The sequence below is a fragment of the Zingiber officinale genome, chromosome 4A, assembly GCF_018446385.1.
Source record: "Zingiber officinale cultivar Zhangliang chromosome 4A, Zo_v1.1, whole genome shotgun sequence".
Taxonomy (NCBI): domain Eukaryota; kingdom Viridiplantae; phylum Streptophyta; class Magnoliopsida; order Zingiberales; family Zingiberaceae; genus Zingiber; species Zingiber officinale.
This window is the reverse complement of record NC_055992.1, coordinates 158413417-158432768: the sequence shown is the minus strand read 5'-3', so window position 1 is coordinate 158432768 and position 19352 is coordinate 158413417. Positions and strand designations below refer to the sequence as shown.

The window sequence follows — 19352 nt, the reverse complement described above, 5'->3', positions numbered from 1 at the left end:
CCGAGGCAGTAAGGGGATGTCGTGTAGACAAAATAACATGACTACCCCATACAACAACCTAAAGGAGTTCGACACTAATTAGTGTAGGGAGATACGAAAGTATTTACATACAGCTGAGAAGAAAGGGTGAATGAGAAATCGAAGACCGATACATAATTGGTCCTCAAAGAAGGATAAGAAGTCGATGGGGCTGGTCGTAGGCAGAGGGGAAACGGTAGGTGAGTTTCATCTGATCAATCTTATCCCCGTTGAACTTGGACCCGGTGGAAGTGTACCAAAGCCCGGGGACAGACGGAGGAGGTTGAGGGGAGACTGCCATAGAAACTGAGAAAAAAGCGAATTGTGGATTCAACGAAAGAAAAAAAGGAGAGGCTTACGGAGAAAGGTCACCGGTGAAGATGAAGAGAAGGAGAAGCATCACAGAACATGCCTGAGAATGAAAACGTGAGGAAATATAAAGATGACGATGAGTAAATAAGGGTTTATAAAGCCCAGCGAACGATCGCTCTAAGCCGTTTGATCAGGTTGTGGATAACAAAGTTGAAATCTGATTATGGAATTCGAAAAGGTGTCTGTCACATCATCCACGGATATTCGCCTGTCACAAAAAGCGTGTGGTGGCAGAGATCGGGACACGTGACGTCCGACGATGGAAAAGCATTAATGGGGCTTAATTAAAAAGCATGGGCAGCATGCTCAGCCATAATAGCTAAAGATTTGCACAGTCTTCCAGAAATTGTGATGGCGTCAGCAACCGTTACCAAGCGCTCATCCGAGAAAGCGGCGAGGTGTAAAAAATTACTAATTGTCGCTGTCAACCACCCCGATCGGTACAGATCTCTGACCAGGAAGTAGCCGAGTGGCAGCTTTAACCCCAATTCAGCAAGAAACAGTTGAGCGACAACTCTAAACCTATAACGACGAGTGATAGCCGAGTAGCACATCTAAGCCTAGAATGTTTGATCGGCCGTGAAGGTTATCAAAGACACTACTTGTCCAGTCAGTTGGACTTATAGTCTCCTTCGACTAGATTTGAGGGAAAGATTTGTGATGTGGTGATAAAGGAGGCCCACCAAGCGTAGGTCAAAGGCGGAGATGGCAGCCTACGTGGAAGTCAAAGTCAATGTGGTCAACGATGGTCAGCGGTGGTCAATGGTCCCACCAAAGATGATTGAGCGAAAAGTGATGCCAACTGTCGATCGGGCATGAATTGTCTAATTGGTTAGGTGGCCTGTCTAAGCGGATCGCCAGTCTGGCTAGGAACACTACGGCAAGAACATCAGACACTCATTACGGATCGGAGGAATGCTAAGGTGACTAGAGCGCTTGTCTGGTTGAGTGGAGACAATCTACTGAATCAAGTCACTGTGGAGGAGAGCAGTAGAGGTTGGCCGAGTGGAGGAGTCTCGATCGAGCGACTATCCTCGCTCGGCTAAATAGTGGGACCCATCTCATATCTCTTAATATCCCTTTGGGAGGTAATGCCACTGACAACAGGGTATGGTCAACAGGTGGATTGTACGACAGAAGCTTCTACTATCTTGTTAGGGATTTACATGTCCTGTTAAAGTATGGTGTCAGAGATACTTTTCTGACATGTCCTTTCATAGGATAGTTTGGAGAATGTGCCCATGCCTTGAGGAGCGTGCACGTCGCCCACTGGGGCACTATATAAGGAGGGGTCTATACACCGGCAAAGGTACGCGTTATTCACTATTCACACTTGTGCTTACTGTTGCTCGGTTTTCTTTTATTCCGGTGATTGACTTGAGCGTCGGAGGATCAACGTCGAGGACCCTTTCCTTGGTCCGGCACTGACGTTTCTTGTGTTCAGAGCGGAGTCTACATGCGGTCAATCTAGAAGTCATATCCCCAACTAACCTTCTTCACAATTTTTGAACGGGATCGTGTATGATACTTTAGGTTTTTTAACATCATCCATAGTAGCATAACTTCTTGTTGTCTCTCCTATTTTATGGTAGTCTTTTTGAGGGTTCTTATATATGATCTTAATGAACATAAAACAAATTCCAAGCCAACCATTATAACAACAAGATTAGCTTCATCCATTTGTCTCACCTTTCACCATGATAAAACTTTCAAAATTTCCAAAGTGGATGGACACTTGATTTTTCAATGCCATCAAACTATTTAAACTTTTGGTTCTCTAGCGATTTCATTGAAGGAGCTTTACAATTTTATGTGAGTTCCTTCGAAGCTTATAGTGTGAGTTCCTTAAGTTAAAGGTTTCCCACAATGGCAATACGATTAACCTCAATGTGCCTTTCTCATAGCATTTATGAAAAAAGTCATCACATCGATGCTTTTGATTTCCATGCAAGACATATGGGCGTTAAAAGCATGAATGTGTCTCGTAGGTTTGTGTGCTCTCATCGTAAGTATCTATGTTATTCTTTTTGATATTCAGAGTGAAAGATGCTCTAACTTGTAGACATTCAATTTTTGTCACTTATCTCTTCCTCTCTTTGCCATTTTCATCGTCAATTCACTGAACTTTAATCTTTAGAACACTCTTTTTCATATTTCTTGTTTACTCTTTTTGGTTTGTAATTATGACATTTCCATCTTAGATCTTTTATAATTCTTATTCTCATCTTTGGCAACAAAATTAGAAAGCATCGTTTTGGCAAAAATTAAATGAGAATTGTTAAAATGATGCTCTTTGTTTATTTATTACCAAAATAATATCTCATTTCATCTAAACATATTTTTATTTTTAAAAATACTTTTACTTATTATAGCAGTTATTGAATATACTATAATTATGTAGTAATTATAATCTAATAATTGTTATAAGCTAATGTTAATTGACTAGAGATGAATGTTTATGTTATAGTAACTATGATTCATAAAGATTAAAATATAATATTGACTAGGGTTGATTTAAAATGGAGTATAAATTATAATAATTATGAAGTGTAACTATAACAATATAATATTATTAATGTTAATCAGAGTTAAAATATTTATGTTATAGTAGTTATATCTTAAACAGAGTATTCGTGCTCTTATCTAATCCAAATTTTGTTTATACTTTTCAGGCCTTCTTAAATTTTAATTTTTAGATTCGTCCTGATCAAAATGTTTTAATGATAAATGAAAAATAATGTTCTTTTGATAATTCCAATATCACTAGTCTCACATAAAAGAAGATGCTATGAATTGTACTATTCCCAATGGTTAAATATAAGATGCTATGATTCGGAACCATTTGGGATTCGGAACCATATGTGAGAACATAATGATGTATTGTAACTTAAGTTATTGTAACTTTATTACATGCAATAATGATGTATGCCCTTTTTGGTAATTTTGTTAATAAAAAGATCTTATAATACCAAATACATCAATATCTTTAAGTTGATTATAATAAGTTCGCCCAAACACTTTAACAACTTATTTTTGAAATAAGATCTAACAGCTTATAAGCTCCTAAAACAACTTATAAGCTATTAGATCTTATAAGATGTTTTTAATAAGTTTAGTCAAACACATAACATCTTCTTAACATTAATCACTAGTCTCACATATGGGATTCGGAACCATTTGGTATTCGGAACCCAAATGGTTCCGAATCATAGCATCTTCTTTTAACATAGCATCTAAGATGCTATTAACATAGCCAAACACCCCCGAATCCCAATGGTTCCGAATCACTAGTCTCACATAAAAGAAGATGCTATGAATCCCAATGGTTCCGAAGCTGCTTGTACACATAATTTTGTCCAGTTGCATCATTAAATTTTCTCACTAAGTTTTTCCATCCATTCGTATTAAAGTGACTATTTGGTCGATTGCCTAGTAAAATTTTTTCTTCGCACAAATCAACAAATTTCAGGGATAGAAATGTAGTCCATCTTGCATTTGAACGTCCTTCACTTTGTTGATTTGTTTTAGTTGAAATTTTACTTGTATTCTTACTCAAAGTTGGATTTGACGTGACTCCTTTGTTTCTATTGTCTTGATTTTCCATTTCCAAACTAACAAAATAAAACAACAACAAAAAAAATAAATGAGGAAGTACAATCAATAATGGAGCTTCGATAGGGGGATGATAAAACTAAAAAGATGATATTGATAATTTTTGCTAATTTACGATTCATGTTTCTATGCCACAATATAGTGTACAAGTGGTTCCTGTTGGTCCAAATTGAGCATATTCAATGAAATTCTTGAAACTGAGATAAATCTACAATTGGTGATCATATAAATATTTTCCTCATCCCAATGATAAATCCTCTCAACACACTGGTATGTTTTGGATACCAAAGACTATGGAAAAAAATTTAACAGATTTGAAGAGACCTTCATATTTTTATCCATACATAAAGACACTTTGACCACAAACTATAAGAGACCTTCAAAGCATGAGTACTGATAAACAGATTTGAAGACAAAAACATGACAAGTGCTGGAAGAGAAGAATATTATTCGATGTTAAAAGTCACTAATCTTGCAACAACCATTGAAAGATAAGCATATAGAAAGAAATTTGATAGAAAAAATAAATTCTAACCATACATTGTTGAATTTCTGCACAGACGAAGAAGATATAACGCTGGAAGAGATGTCGACGAAGAAGATGACAAGCGCTAGAAGAGATGTAGACGTAGAAGATGACAAGCACTGGAAGAGACGCCGAAGAAGATGACAAGTGCTGAAAGAGAAGTCGGTGAAGAAGATGAGAAATGATGGAAGAGAAGTCGGCGGAGAAGATGAGAAACGCTGGAAGAGAAGTCGACGGCGCTAGGTTTATAAAAATTAATTGAGGATAAGATAGAGATTTATGAAATTATATAAGGATATTTTAGAGAAGAAAATTATTAAAATAAGATCTTTTTTAGAAAAGTAGGGTCTCCCATACTTTTTTAAAACCAGCTTATAAGCTTTAAAATAGCTTATTTTGACAACTTATAAGCTATTTGAAAAAAAAATTACCAAACAAATTTGAAGAGCTTATAAGCTCAAAAACAGCTTATAAGCTGTTTTAGAGAGCTAATAAGCTCAGCCAAACACCCTCTTAATACAACTAAAAATACTTAAGAGTTCTTTAAGTTGGAGTTAATTTTATATTGTAGAATATGATGAAGTAAGGTTATTTTCATCAAGGCATCGAATCCATAGGAGAGTGTTGTGGGTTAACGTTGATCAGGTATGAAAATAATAATAATAATAATAATAATAATAATATATGGAAAAAAAACCCCAAAACTTATTTATTGTATTCTATGAATAACACAAATCTCTATTTAGGGGGCATTTGGTTTAGGGGAATAGGAGTGGGGAATGAGAATGAGAATTATTGATTGTCATTGTTAATGTTTGGATTATAGGAATAGGAATACAAATAAGGGAATGAATCCTTGAAATTAGGTAATAACTCATTCCCATGTACCACTCATTCAATGAGTCATTACCCTATTTTCATCAATCAAAATATTATCTTATTCCAAAAATACCCTTGACCTAAAACTAAAATTTTCTCCCTTAATATCAAATATCAAAATTTATTTTGTCTTCATATAACTTCTCTCTCCTTGTTCTCTCTCATCATATTTTCTCTCTCATCATTTTATCACACATTTTCTCTCTCCTATCACAGTCTCTTTCCTCTTTTTTCTCATTACACTTTTTTTCTCTCATCGTACTTTCTCTCTCTTCAATCTCTTTCATTACACTCTCTTCCTTTTTTTCATCATATTTTCTCTCTCCTCAATCTCTCCCATCACACTCTCTTTTTTCTTTTTTTTCTCATCACACTTTCGCTCTCCTCAATCTCTCTTGTCACACTCCCTCATTTTTTTTGCTCAACACACTTTCTCTCTCATCATACTTTCTCTCTTCTCAATCTCTCCCATCATACTCACTGTTATCTTTTGTTCTTATCACACTTTCTCTCTCCTCAATCTCTCTCATCACACACTCTCTCTCCCCTCATTTTTTTCTCATTACATTTTCTATCTCTTCATCCTCTCCCATCATAATTTCTCTCACATCATATTTTATCTCTCATCTTCTCTCATCATGCTCTCTTCTATCACACTCTCTTTTCTCATTTTCTTTCATCACACTTTCTCTCTCTTCATTCTTTCTCATTACACTTTCTCTCTCATCATACTTTCTCTCTCATCATTCTCTTTCATTATAGTTTTTTCTCACATTCATCTTTCTCTCACATCTAATTTTTTTCTCTTATTTTCCTTTAAGGATAAAAAAAGAAATATTGATTTATTCTGATAGAAAGTATGCAACTAACCAAACATTGCTTTTAAGAGTGATATCCATGCTCATATCTATTCTCATTCCATAATACAATGATTCTCATTCCGATTTCTATTTTCATGTTCATACCAAACACCCCCTTAACATTGATAACATGGTGTTACATTGATTGTCACATGGTGTAACATTGATCGCTTTGAAATAAGTAATTGTTTGTCACATGGTGTTACATTGATAAAACGGCATTTTATTAAATCCCCGAAATGACGTAATAAAACGGCGTTTTATACTCGCTAAGCTGTACCTCACTCGCTTACGCTGTTTGACTAGTCGCAGCGTTTTCACACTCGCACCCGGGGCGGGGCCCTTCGTTTTGAACTCGCACTGTCACTCCCGCATCAACAGGTCGTATGCGCCTGCATTCCCAGCCGTCCGCGTCCCGCATCCAACGTCAGAGCTCTCGACTGCCCACGAAACGGCCACGTGTCAGTCATCAAGTAATTCGATAGGGGTAATGTAGTCAAATTGGGTCCAGAAACGCTCCCTTTATTCCAAGTCGGCGGCTCAATTCCCTTCGCCCTTCCGGGAAGGTTCTTTTCCTCTCCCTTTTTCTAATCCCAATCTCGTCTTACGCGCTGCAGAAATTACAACATTTTCCTGGATCTATTGAGATCCTGGGCGTCGAGTTATCGGCTCCATCGGTTTCTTCTAGCCCCGGCGTTAACTGATCCGGTGGCGGTTCTACGCTAGCCAACGGTCCGGCGTTCGGGATTTGATGATCGAGGCGCTAGGATTTCTACATCGAGTTTGGGACTCCTGAATCTTTACTGAGTGCTTGATGGCGGATGCCAGGCGGTTTTCGTTGACCCCGCAGCTTGGTATGAATTTGGTTGTTTGATTTTGTTTCTTCTTTTCCTTTTTCCCTTCCAGTTATGTGCTGTGATCGTCGTCAACTGTGTGCCTCTTTGTCGAGCGTAAGTTGGTTATCAGTGGCCGGAAGTGAGTGCTTTAATCGCTGTTTCGCGTTTTAAGGTTATTGGAGGCGTGCCTTTTCACTACAAAATCAGGGAATCGGTTTGCTAATTTCTCTTTTTTCTACATTGGCTCAAGGAAGCAAATCCAGGTTATTGTTGTCGGTGGCTATGGTCACAGTCCTTATAGATTAGATCTCGGGGATTCTGTGAATGGTTGAACACAGTACTATTTTCTAAATATTTAACACAGATTTTGAGTATGCGCGGGGTTGCCTTTTCTCCACTTTAAGATGGTTGACACATCATTCTTACATTTATAATTTTGTATTTGCTGATCCGGCAATTTCATGCACGTGCAGATATTCAGCAGATACTCATTGAAGCACAACATCGGTGGTTACGCCCTGCTGAAATTTGTGAAATACTTCAGAACTACAAGAAGTTCAATATTGCGCCAGAATCGCCAAATAAACCACCCAGTATGCGTTTCTATGTTCTCCTACTACTTTGCTTGTAGTCATCAACTGCTTGCGTTGGTTGATGTTAAAAGAATTTTGATTCATGATTCTAGGAGTTTACTTGTTTCCTTCATGTGTTTTTTTATTATTATATTATCAGTTTAGTTGTTTCCTTCATTTTTTAAAAATTATATTTGCTGTTTCAATGAGCACATTTGTCTTGTTATCCAGGCGGATCTCTTTTTCTCTTTGATCGCAAAGTATTGAGATACTTTAGGAAGGATGGTCATAATTGGAGAAAGAAGAAGGATGGGAAGACTGTGAAAGAGGCTCATGAGAGACTAAAGGTAAATTATGTTAAGTCTACGTCTTCGCTTTGTACAACAATTAATCGAAGATTGTGTTACATAATCCTTGTATATAACAATATTTAGATGTTCATAATGCGATGCGTTACCTTTTATATCATTTTAACAACTTATATACCTTATTTGATGTCAGAGATAACAACTGGGTGCGGAGTGTTATATCCATGTAGATAGTTTTGTGATTAATTATATGGTAAGAGGACTAATATTATTCATCACTGCTGTGAACCCTAAATGTCTAATTTGAACATTTCCCTCATATTAGCAATCGTAATATGTCTAACTTAAACATTTCCCCAAACATCAAAACTCCTTTGTTGAACTTGACCACTTGTGTGTGATTGTACCAACAATCTCTCCAATGTCATATTCTCCCCAAGTATTACTCAATTGGTGGAGCTCGATCAGATAGAGCATGATTACACCCATCCTTATCACATCCTTTGTTGGCTGTCATGTGATGTTACCACTTTTTTTATGGTAATTTTCTATTATAGACAGGAAACAATAAAATAAACAAGTTAACTAAAGGTGGATACTACTAAACAAGCAACCAACATGTGGACAAAGTGACACAATAAATATATTTACATGTATGCAAAGTTGGAGAATGCTAAAACCATTGGTGGGTGAAACAACAGGACAATTGGGTAGGCAAAAATGATATTTTTATTAACACCGGTCAACATCAATCAAATGTGTCCATATGAAGTGGTGCTAGTCAACTTTGATCAAGAGGCATAGGAAGAATAGGAAGGAGAGTAGGAGGAAGAGGCAAAGTGTTTCTCTTCTTTCCCTTTTGATTGACCTGCCACTCCTTGCCCAAGTCCACTTGCCACCTTTCTATTAATTTGCCAATCTTTATCTTAAAAAAAAGGTTGTAATGGAAACTTTATTCTCTTCTTATATTCATCCCTTCTTGGAATAGACAACTAGAGGTAATATCATTTTGTTCCTCTTCTCTTCACTTTCTATTTTTGCTTGTCTTTCTCTTTTATTTTGTAATCCCTCCAAGGAAACACAACCTAAGTAATGAGAGAAACCAGAGGAAAAATTCTACCAAAGAATAATCTACCATTCTTTTATTTTTCAAAGAAAACGAACGATGTCCTGGCATTTTTGTCATATTAGAATATTTTTCTGTTTTTTTGCTTACATATAGATACTTGCATAATCAAAATTTCAAAAACAAAGAGCATGGTTTTGCACCAAGCTTTTTAGTTAGCTTCATGGATACAGGAAATTTGTAACAGAAATTGACATCTCGTGCTTCCTATGCAAGTTTTGTATATGTGAGTGAATTACAACACAGAGAACCTTCATAATGTTAAAATTATTTTCTTTTAATTTAGATGAGTAAAGTTCTCGTTTGTGTTACTTTATTCCTCACACAGTTGATTCAATTTGTGGTGCTTATTGGTCATTTTTGGACCTTTACATATTATCTTAATCTTTTTTCTAATTTCATTATTGATCAAGGTTACTTTAACCTCTCCTGCATGAGCACACTAGACAAAGTTGCAAATGCTTAGCATTGAATTACATAAACAATCTCAAGTATTTACTTTCTTCTTCTCTGTAGGATGTGTTATAATTTCAAATATCTGAATGCTCTATCTTGTTGCATCCTTCCTAAATGTTCACTTTCAGGCTGGGAGTGTTGATGTACTTCATTGCTACTATGCTCATGGTGAAGAGAATGAAAGTTTTCAAAGGAGGAGTTATTGGATGTTGGAAGAGTGAGTCATTATTTATCTCTTAGTATGATCCATGGTTGCAAATTTTATTCTTGCATAGTAACTAACATTTAAAGAAGAGTTTTAAAATTAAGAATTGGTGTTCCTTTGAATGCCTTTTCATATGTGTCATGTTATATCTGACATTTTTTTTTGTATTGTTGATCAAGTATTGAACAAATCAAAGTAAAGTAGTTATGCTAGAATATTAATGATAATTGGAAGATTTATTGGATGCTGGAGATTGAGTTATAATTTTCTTCTTAGTATGATCCATGGTAGCGATATTTCATGGAACTTTTACTTGCACAGTGACTAACATTTCAAGACACGGGTTATTTTAATTTGTTTCCTCAAACGTATCATGATTTAGAAAAACCTCTGACATTTGCTTCATAAACTGTTGCTCAAATCTCAGGGAAATCAAAGGAGTTATGCTAGAACATAATGATAGTTTGGGACTAGAACCTATACTGACAATTGTGTGTGAACTTTATCAAATGAACTGGGATTTCTAATTCTGGAACAATCTTATTGAGGAATGTTGCATGTATGTAAATTCTGCAAATTTCCTCTTTGTAGGTTCTTTTATGGTGACTATTCACTTGGCTCCTTGAAGGCAATAATTTGTAAAAAAAAAAAAATCTTCACTTGTGAACATAATTTTTTAAGAGTAGAAATGTAACTAAATTCCAGAATATTTTCATGAATTATTATTATTCGGTCTTAACCTGATTCTCTTATTGATAATATTTGTTTAGGTTGAGAAACACAAAAAATTATCTTTAGGCCCATTTAGGTGGCGTTTGGTTCTCTTCTAGGAATCGGAATGAGATGTGAATAGGTATCATTCTTAAAAATAATGTTTGGTTAGTTGAATATTTTTAATTAGAATGGACCTAAATTTTCTTTTTGACCCATTGAGGAAAATAAGAGAAAAAATTAAATGCGAGAAAAAAAATATGATGAGAGACAATGATGAGAGAGAAAGTGTGATGAGATAGAAAGTATGATGGGAAAAAATGAAGAGAGAGAAAGTATGATGAGAGAAAATGAGGAGAGAGCGTGATAGGAGAGATTGAAGAGAGAAAAAGTATGATGAGAGAGAAAGTGTGATAAGAGAAAATGAGGAGAGATTGAAGAGAGAGAAAATATGATGAGAGGGAATTATGAGAGAGTGTGTGTACTAAGAGAGAAAGTGCGATGGAAAAAATGAAGAGAGGGAAAGTATGATGAGAGAAAATGAGGAGAGAGAGAGTGATGAGAGAGAATGAAGAGAGGGAAAGTGTGATGAGAGAAAATGAGGAGAGAGAGTGTGATGAGAGGGAAAGTGTGATGAAAAATGAGGTGTGTAATGGGAGAGAAAGTGTGATGAGAGAGAAAGTGTAATGGAAGAGAATGAAGAGAGAGAAAATGAGGAGAGTGTGTGATGAGAGAGAATACAAGGAGAAAATGGTAGAGAATGTATGATGAGAGAGATTTAGGAGAGAGAAAGTATGATGAGAGAGAATAAGGAGAGAGAAAGTGAAATAAAAGAAAATTTGAACAAATATATTAAGGGTATTTTTGTCAAAAATTTAATTTTTATTCTCATTCACATCAAAACCCAAGGGAAGAGGTGAGTTTCATCAATACTCAAATTTTTGGGTTTCATTCCAAAATCTTGATTCCATTCTCATCAACCAAACACAAGGTTTGGGAATGAATTCATTCCCTCATTCCCAAACCCCTAAACCAAATGCTCCTTAGTATATATCTTTTCAAAAATGAAATCTTCAAACATACTTGGAAAGAATAATTACTCCAACAGTAATAAGGATACTTCTTTCTTAACAAAAGAAATATCCATACCCTCTATTTTTATAGAAGCTAGAAAGAGCTCAGGTCTAAAAAGAATGCTCTTTTGTTCCTCTCTCCATGTTTATGTCTTCTTCTTTGAGTTTATTTCTCACTTTATGGAATTCTTTGATACATATATGAACCTATTTTCTTATCTGTAAATCTACTTGCTAATTTTGCTTTTTTTTTGAATCGCCTATTATTTGAGAAACTATTGTTTTGACTCATGTAGGGACCTGATGCACATCGTACTTGTTCACTATCTTGAAGTGAAGGTGGTAACTAGCTGATAACCCTGAGTTAAATTTGTTTTATTCTTAAGAACAGTAAATTTTGAAGTTTATCAAACCTATATGGTTTTGTAGCATTTATTCATCCTAACATCTCTTCTTTTTTAATATACTTGATGTACCTGTTTGATATTCTGAGGTATCTACATGTAAACATGTTTTACTTATTCAATGATCTTTGACACTCTTTATCTACCGTCTCCATACTTATGTTGACTAGAAACACTTGACAATGACTTTCTGAGTCAATACCTGACATCCCAATTAATCATGCATAAAAACTCCTTAAAAATGTCCTTATCAGAGGCTTGGAAGTTGGATCCGACGCACCCATGTCGAATACTTGTACCCCAGCCTGAGTAATAGTCTATAATTCTTTAGCCTCTTGTGCAACTTTTCTTCTTGGGATGTCCTTTCTATCCTTAAGCTAATTTCAGACTCATTTACTAAATTTTTAGCGTTATCAGAGTTCGTACAGTAGCTCTGGTCAATTGTGGCCAAATGATTATTGTAGGATTTTCTTTTTTTTAATTGATTGATTTCTGTTTTGTTTTCTATAGCATAGAAATGTTTGACTACTTGAATTTAGTTTCCTTTTGCATCATTTATTGAAGAAAAAGACCATTGAATTGCTATGTTAGCTTGAGTTTTATCGCTGTTACCTTTTTTACCTTAAGCTTAGGCTAGTAATGCTTGATTAGTTAGTATACACAGGATGAGCACCTGTACAGAGATTATCGACGCTTATAGTTGCACATATGACAGAATTTGTTTGCTTGTGTATGTCTCAATCCAGGGTCACAGACCAAGTTCCAGCCGAATTAGAGATGAAGTTCTACAAGTTAACCATATTGATAGTCCTGCATCTTCTAATTCCTTCACTAACCACAGCCAACTGCCATCACAAGTAACAGATGTCGAAAGCCCTAACAGTGTATACAATTTAGAGTATGAAGATGCTGAATCAGGTATCAATCCTTCTCAGCATAAACTGTTACGCATCATCTTACACCGAGTATAGATCCACTGATTCATATTTCAATCATGCATTTTTTTTCTTTCAGTGTATCTAAAGCGAAATTCAATGCAGCAGATAATCCAGCAAGTTCCAGACACCACACTTTCTCTGCGGTGCAGCAGTATGATAGTGGAAAAATGAAGGGTCAGTTATTGGACCCTTTCAATCTTGATCCTTCCATTTATAGTCAAGGTAAGTGCATATCTTTTTGTTATTTCTTTTCAGTTGAATTTGTTAAGCCTAACTTGGAGTAACATTGTTAAAAACTTCCCAGGTGATCTTCAAGGACAGTACACAGAATCAGCATCACAATTTTATTCATCTATGCCGGAAAATGTGAACAAAGATTTGGATGGAACAGGTTTTGAGTCTGCATTTATTGGATCCAAAACACAGTTTGATCAAGCTTCATGGAATGAAGTTCTGCAACATGCAACGGCTCAAATGCCATCTGATCACAATAACTTTCAAGCGACAGTAGATGGGGAACTATTTGCAGATAATGTCAACTTTAGGCTGGATGTCTGCAGTGCTTTAAAAAAATCTGCAAGGAAGGTATTATCTTTTAATTGTAAATTAATCCTTTGTTAATTGATTTTGGCAATGCAGGCTTAATTTTTTTTTTCCCATAATTCGAGAATTATTTCCTGCAGCATATCGACATGAAATTTTTTGGTATATGATGTTTTGTTTTCCAGATCTTGTTAAGTCTATGGCTTATTTTCTCTTACTCAATAAAGCATAGCTAAAGAGGAGCTTTGGCGCAACGGTAAAGTTGTTGCCATGTGACCTTAAGGTCACGGTTTCAAGTCGTGGAAACAATCTCTTGCAAAATGAAAGGTAAGATTACTTACAATAGATCCAATGTGGTCCGACTCTTTCCTGGAAACCCACACTAGCAGTAGCTTCATGCACCAAGCTGCCCTTAATAAAGCATAGCTGTAAGTGACATAACTAGAGATCAATGACCATTTAGAACACTTGAGTCTTGCTGAATGGATGGAAATATACTGCTTTGATCAGTGTGGTCTTTGTTATTTATAATGAATAAGCAATAAGAAAGTATATCATAGGCCATGCTACAGTAAGAACTTTTGATAAGCACGGGATGTTTATTACTAATAGCAGTGACAGCATTAGTTGAGCAAGGTTACCCATGGTCTATTTCCAAAGCTTTATCCACATGCTATCATAGGCCAGTAACAGCATTAGTAGAGAGATCGCCTATGATATCTTATGAAAGGTTTGCCCACATGCTACCATATGCATGTTTCATGGATTTTTGTTTAATATCTTTGTTAGGTTCTAGGGGTTATTGGACAAGTATCTTTGTCTAGGCTCTCTAAACTTTTCATTCTTAGGCAGTTCCTTCCCTTTTTTACTACAGCTTTCTCATTTTAAATGTTTTTTCTCCAGATCTCTGATGATGACACTGATTCAGCTGTTACCATAGAAAATGATGCATCTGTAGGTGAAAGTTGTCATCACTCTTACATTTTAAAGCAATTGTCATTGGACCTGTCCAGTTTACAAGGTGAAGGTCTGAAGAAATACGATAGCTTCTCAAGGTGGATGAGCAAAGAACTAGGGGAGGTTGAGGACACACATATAAAAGCCAGTCCCGTAGAATACTGGAGCACTGTAGGAAGTGATATTGTCGTTGGAGATTCTGACATTACAAATCAAGGGTCTGCAGATGCATACATAATGAGTCTTTCACTTTCACAAGACCAACTTTTCAGTATAATTGATTTCGCGCCTAACTGGGTTCATGCGGGAATGGAGACTAAGGTATTAGGGAGTATAATTTATGCTTTTGTAGTATATTGGACAATGATCGATTTATACTTGAATATAAAGATATCTTATATACTACACGGTGGTCAAATATAATTCAATACTGGAATATATCAATCGTTTCTCATCTTTCTTACTGATATATGCTACAGGTTTTAATTACTGGGAAGTTTTTAAAGAACAATGATATTGAAAAAATTAATTGGTCATGCATGTTTGGGGAAATTGAAGTTCCTGCAAAGATTGTAGGAGATGGAATACTTAGCTGCAATGCTCCACTGCATAAATGTGGAAGGGTTCCTTTTTATGTGACCTGTTCTAACAGGCTTGCCTGCAGTGAAGTAAGAGAGTTTGAATTCCGTGAAAGTGATGGTCACCATATGGAGGAGGCAGATGCTCATATTCATAACTCAAATGAAATGTTTCTTCATTTGCGTCTTAGTAAGCTACTCTCTCTGGGGCCACTTGATTACCAAACCTTTGATATGAACATCCTAGGGGATTTTCAAGTTGATAACCAGATTAGTTCGCTTAAGTCAGAATCTGAGTGGTCTAATTTGATTAAGCTGAGTGAAGGAAACGGGTTTTCTGCTGAAAATGTGGAGGAACAATTGCTCGAAACATCATTACAAGAGAGGCTGCATATTTGGCTTATGAACAAAGTTGCTGAAGATGGTAAAGGCCCCAACATCTGGGATGAGGAGGGCCAGGGTGTGCTACATTTGGCAGCTGCGCTTGGTTACGATTGGGCTCTAGAACCAACTGTGTCTGGAGGCGTCAACATAAACTTCAGAGATGCACATGGGTGGACTGCCCTTCACTGGGCAGCATTTAGTGGCAGGTGAGTAGCCTGGATGTTTTATTGTCGCCTATCTTGTTGATTTTGGTACTTGCCCAACATCAGAATGTTACCATTATCTGCTGTGTTTTCAGGGAGCGTACAGTTGGTGCCCTTATTGCAATGGGCGCATCACCTGGTTTATTGACTGATCCAACTCCTGAGTACCCTTCTGGCAGAACTCCTGCTGACTTAGCCTCCGCTAATGGTCATAAAGGCATTGCTGGTTTTCTTGCAGAGTCATCTTTGACCAGCCACCTTTCTGCCCTCACTATTGAGCCAAAAAGCAATGAAATATCAAATTTGGGTACCTTGGCAGGTTCACGGGTTGAAGAACCTAGTTTTCTTGAGGTTCCAGATGGGGACATGCAGGCTGGGCTTTCACTTAAGGACTCGTTGACTGCGGTTCGCAATGCTTCTCAAGCTGCAGCTCGGATACACCAAGCCTTTAGAGTTTATTCATTTCACAGAAGGAAGCTTGCTGAGAGTGGAAATGACAAGTCTGGAATGTTTGATGAGCGAGCATTGTCACGTGTATCTATTAAGTCGCAGAAACCAGGACAGTCTGATATGCCTCTGCATGCTGCTGCCAGTCGTATTCAAAACAAATTTAGGGGGTGGAAAGGGAGAAGGGAATTTTTAATATTCAGGCAACGAGTGGTTAAGATCCAGGTTTGATCTTTATATTCAGTTTGGTATTTTGTTCTTTGTTTCCTTGGTTTGCTTGGTTTTGTGCAGACCTTTATGCTATTGCCACTTTTGCATGTGCTAGTTATGTGCATGCCCAATGTGTGTGCATATGTTGCAACAGAAACTGTCTTGAGACACGATGAGGATTCTTGCTGTTGTTGATTGATTAGAACAGGTTCTTATGTAGAAGAACGAAGATCCTTTTTGAAGTTTTGGGATTAAATTTTTTTGATCTTTCCCTACTACTATATCCTTGGTCTATAACTACTATAAACTTAGCTGGGCTGAGATATCTGAGAGAATGCCAGTTCTCATGTAGAAGAGATCAATCTTCTTGGAAGGATGAGAAGTTTTGGGATTAACATTTCTTGATATACTCTCTTGTAAAGATACCAGATAGATAGTTTATAATTCTTTTCCAACTTATGGAAAACGTGCTCTAACTACTATAATCTTCATCTGCAATTCCATACTCGGACTATTTATTAAAAGTAAGTTCATGATGATCTAGTACATAATGTATCATAAACCATTTCAATCATAACATGAATTATTTCTTAAATTAAATTCCAAGACTATAACAAAATTAAATGTAATTATAAGAATGCATCTTTTCTTTACTTCACTACCTCATGGGGTGCCTTGATAGGTGTTCATCTTATTAAGTAGTATTGAAGTTCTATACTGGTGGACAAGTGGATAAGTATGCAAAATTAGTCTTTCAGGTTATAATCCATCTTGAAGGAAGACCTATCACAGTAGCCCTGAATATTTGATTAGCTTTGTACTTATCTTGAACTTTATAAATGAATGTCTTATCAAATTATAGTTGATTCTTCTTTCTAATAAAACATAGCTTTGTATTTATCTTGAACTATCTAAGTGTCTTATCAAATTTTTGTCGATTCTTAATAGGTTAGTTTCCTAGTTTATTTGGTAACGTTTATGAATTAATTCACCTCTTTTACGTCGAATGCAACTCTACGCTCCACATATCTGGTTAGCGGATACTTGCTTTAGATTTAATCCTTGATGTAATTAATTTACTTCTATTTTTGTTCAGTGCTCAAACTCAGATCTTCAAACCAATAAAATTTCCTTTTCATTTTTATCCAGAAAACATTTGTATTCCTCCAATTTTGTTCATTTACCTTTTGTTTATGCTTTGTTAGTCATATTTAGGACTCAAGAGTTGTCTAGTAATATTGGAGTTTCTTTTGAAGGTTTTCATAGTAAAAGCCTTTGCCTTTGGTATAAGTTATTCATCACCAATAATTCTTCTTGATCGGCAGATAAGTCAATGCAATCTGTATTAGTGACTATATTTAGGTATTACTGATATATTTAAAACAGCTGCCTTTCTTTGCTGGTCTGTTCTGGACCTTCATTTTGTTTTCTTAATAGAAGGATTAACTTTTAGGAAATAGTACAGTAAGCACTCTGCTAGTTTTACTAATTCTAATTTAGGCAACGTATAAAATGTTGATCTATTTATTTTTTATTTTAAAGTTTTTCCTTGCAAAGTAACTGTAAAGTTGCTGCAACGGTAAATCTTTTCCTTCTAATTTTTTCTTAGAAGGGAAATCTTGGCGCAATAGTAAAGTTGCTGTCACATGATCTTTCGAGTTATGGAAACAGCCTTTTGCAAAATGCAAAGTAAGGTAGGGCTGCGCATAATAGACTCAATATGGTCCGATCCTTCATTGGGACCTGCAATGGTGGGAGTTTGTGCACCAACTGCCCTTTAAAGTTGTTCATTTTCAACTATTATTAGTTTTGATGCATTTCTAATCTGGAAACACTTTCCTGGCTCATGTACGTGGTAGCTCATTTTCAACTATTATTAATTCGATGCATTTCTGATCTGGATACACTTTCCAGGCTCATGTACGTGGTCACCAAGTGAGGAAACGCATTAAAAGCATTGTCTGGTCAGTTGGAATCGTGGAGAAGGTTATACTGCGCTGGAGACGGAAAGGGAGTGGATTACGAGGCTTCCGATCTGAAAGCCCTATGGAGAGCACTTCCATTCAATGCCAACCAGCCAAGGAGGATGATTATGATTTCCTTCAAGAAGGCAGAAAACAGACCGAGGTTAGGATGCAGAGAGCCCTCGCAAGGGTGAAGTCTATGGTTCAGTATCCCGAAGCTAGAGAACAGTACCAGAGACTTATTACTGTTGTTACTGAATTACAAGAATCCAAGGTAGCGTGTAGCTCGTCCTCTAGCTTTATTTTTCTGCATGTTACATACCGACTGATATAGCATCTCGGCCATATTTTGGTATTGAGCTTATTTTGATGCTCTGAAATTTTATCCTTCCCTTTTTTATATCCTACTGTAGCCCAATCTTGTGGTAACACTTTATGTCTCAACCACCGTCCCGAGGGGACAGCTTGTAGCCCAACCTTGCTTGCATTAGATAATAAGATTAGATTTTATTGTACTTATTCTATTCATCTGGTAAATTGTTTTTTTTTCCCACTTCGTACGCATATGCATAACCTTACTAATCTGCTCCTATTTACTTTGGTTTTGGGCAGGCAATGCAAGAAAACATGATGAATGAGTCGGAGGCAGTGGCTGAGGATTTCATGGTTGAGCTTGAAGAGTTTTGGGATGGCGACACACTCCTGCCCAACGCTTAACCTCGACCGAGTTGAACTAAATTCGTGTGCCGAACACTAGCATTTTAGACCCATCTCAAGTTCATTAACAGCTACTGTAAATTACCCTCCACTAATCGCAGAGTGCATTAGCATTTGGATATTGAAAGGAGATGTAGAGTGACCTTTGACTGCTGTTTGTACCATGGAAAGAATTGGGATGTAAAATATCTAGTTTGAATAGCCATGGAACAAGCCCAGTGCTGCATATTAGTTTATTGTTTGATTATCTAGAGGTCTAGTCTGCCGTTACTATCTTTCTATTTCATATTCTAATAAAATATTGAGGTATGGTAGTTATTTACCATCGAGATAATCAGTCAATCACAGTTAGAGGTTTGATGGTCTTGACCCATGTTTGTAAAATAGGATCACATGATCCGGAGGTATAAATCAATCATGGATTGAGTAGAATTGATTTTTGCACTAAAGTGA

The 19352-nt window shown here is 36.4% G+C and overlaps 1 protein-coding gene across 4 annotated transcripts; it reads left to right on the top strand.

The window, feature by feature from the left end:
* Positions 1-6817: 6817 nt before the first annotated feature.
* On the top strand, positions 6818-19146 carry LOC121971893 (calmodulin-binding transcription activator 3-like). 4 transcript variants are annotated; one of them, XM_042523397.1, is made up of 13 exons: positions 6818-7121; positions 7577-7696; positions 7907-8022; positions 9694-9782; positions 11851-11893; positions 12705-12876; positions 13002-13118; positions 13201-13481; positions 14343-14717; positions 14876-15564; positions 15657-16233; positions 18133-18456; positions 18795-19146. In XM_042523397.1, the coding sequence occupies exons 1-13, from the start codon at positions 7082-7084 to the stop codon at positions 18897-18899; spliced, it is 3048 nt and encodes a 1015-aa protein (XP_042379331.1). In that variant the 5' UTR covers positions 6818-7081; the 3' UTR covers positions 18900-19146. The 4 variants fall into 4 exon arrangements, with proteins under 4 accessions (XP_042379331.1, XP_042379330.1, XP_042379328.1 ...); XM_042523396.1 differs by having other exon boundaries at positions 11851-11896; XM_042523394.1 differs by having other exon boundaries at positions 11851-11896; positions 12999-13118.
* The last annotated feature ends 206 nt before the right edge of the window (positions 19147-19352 follow it).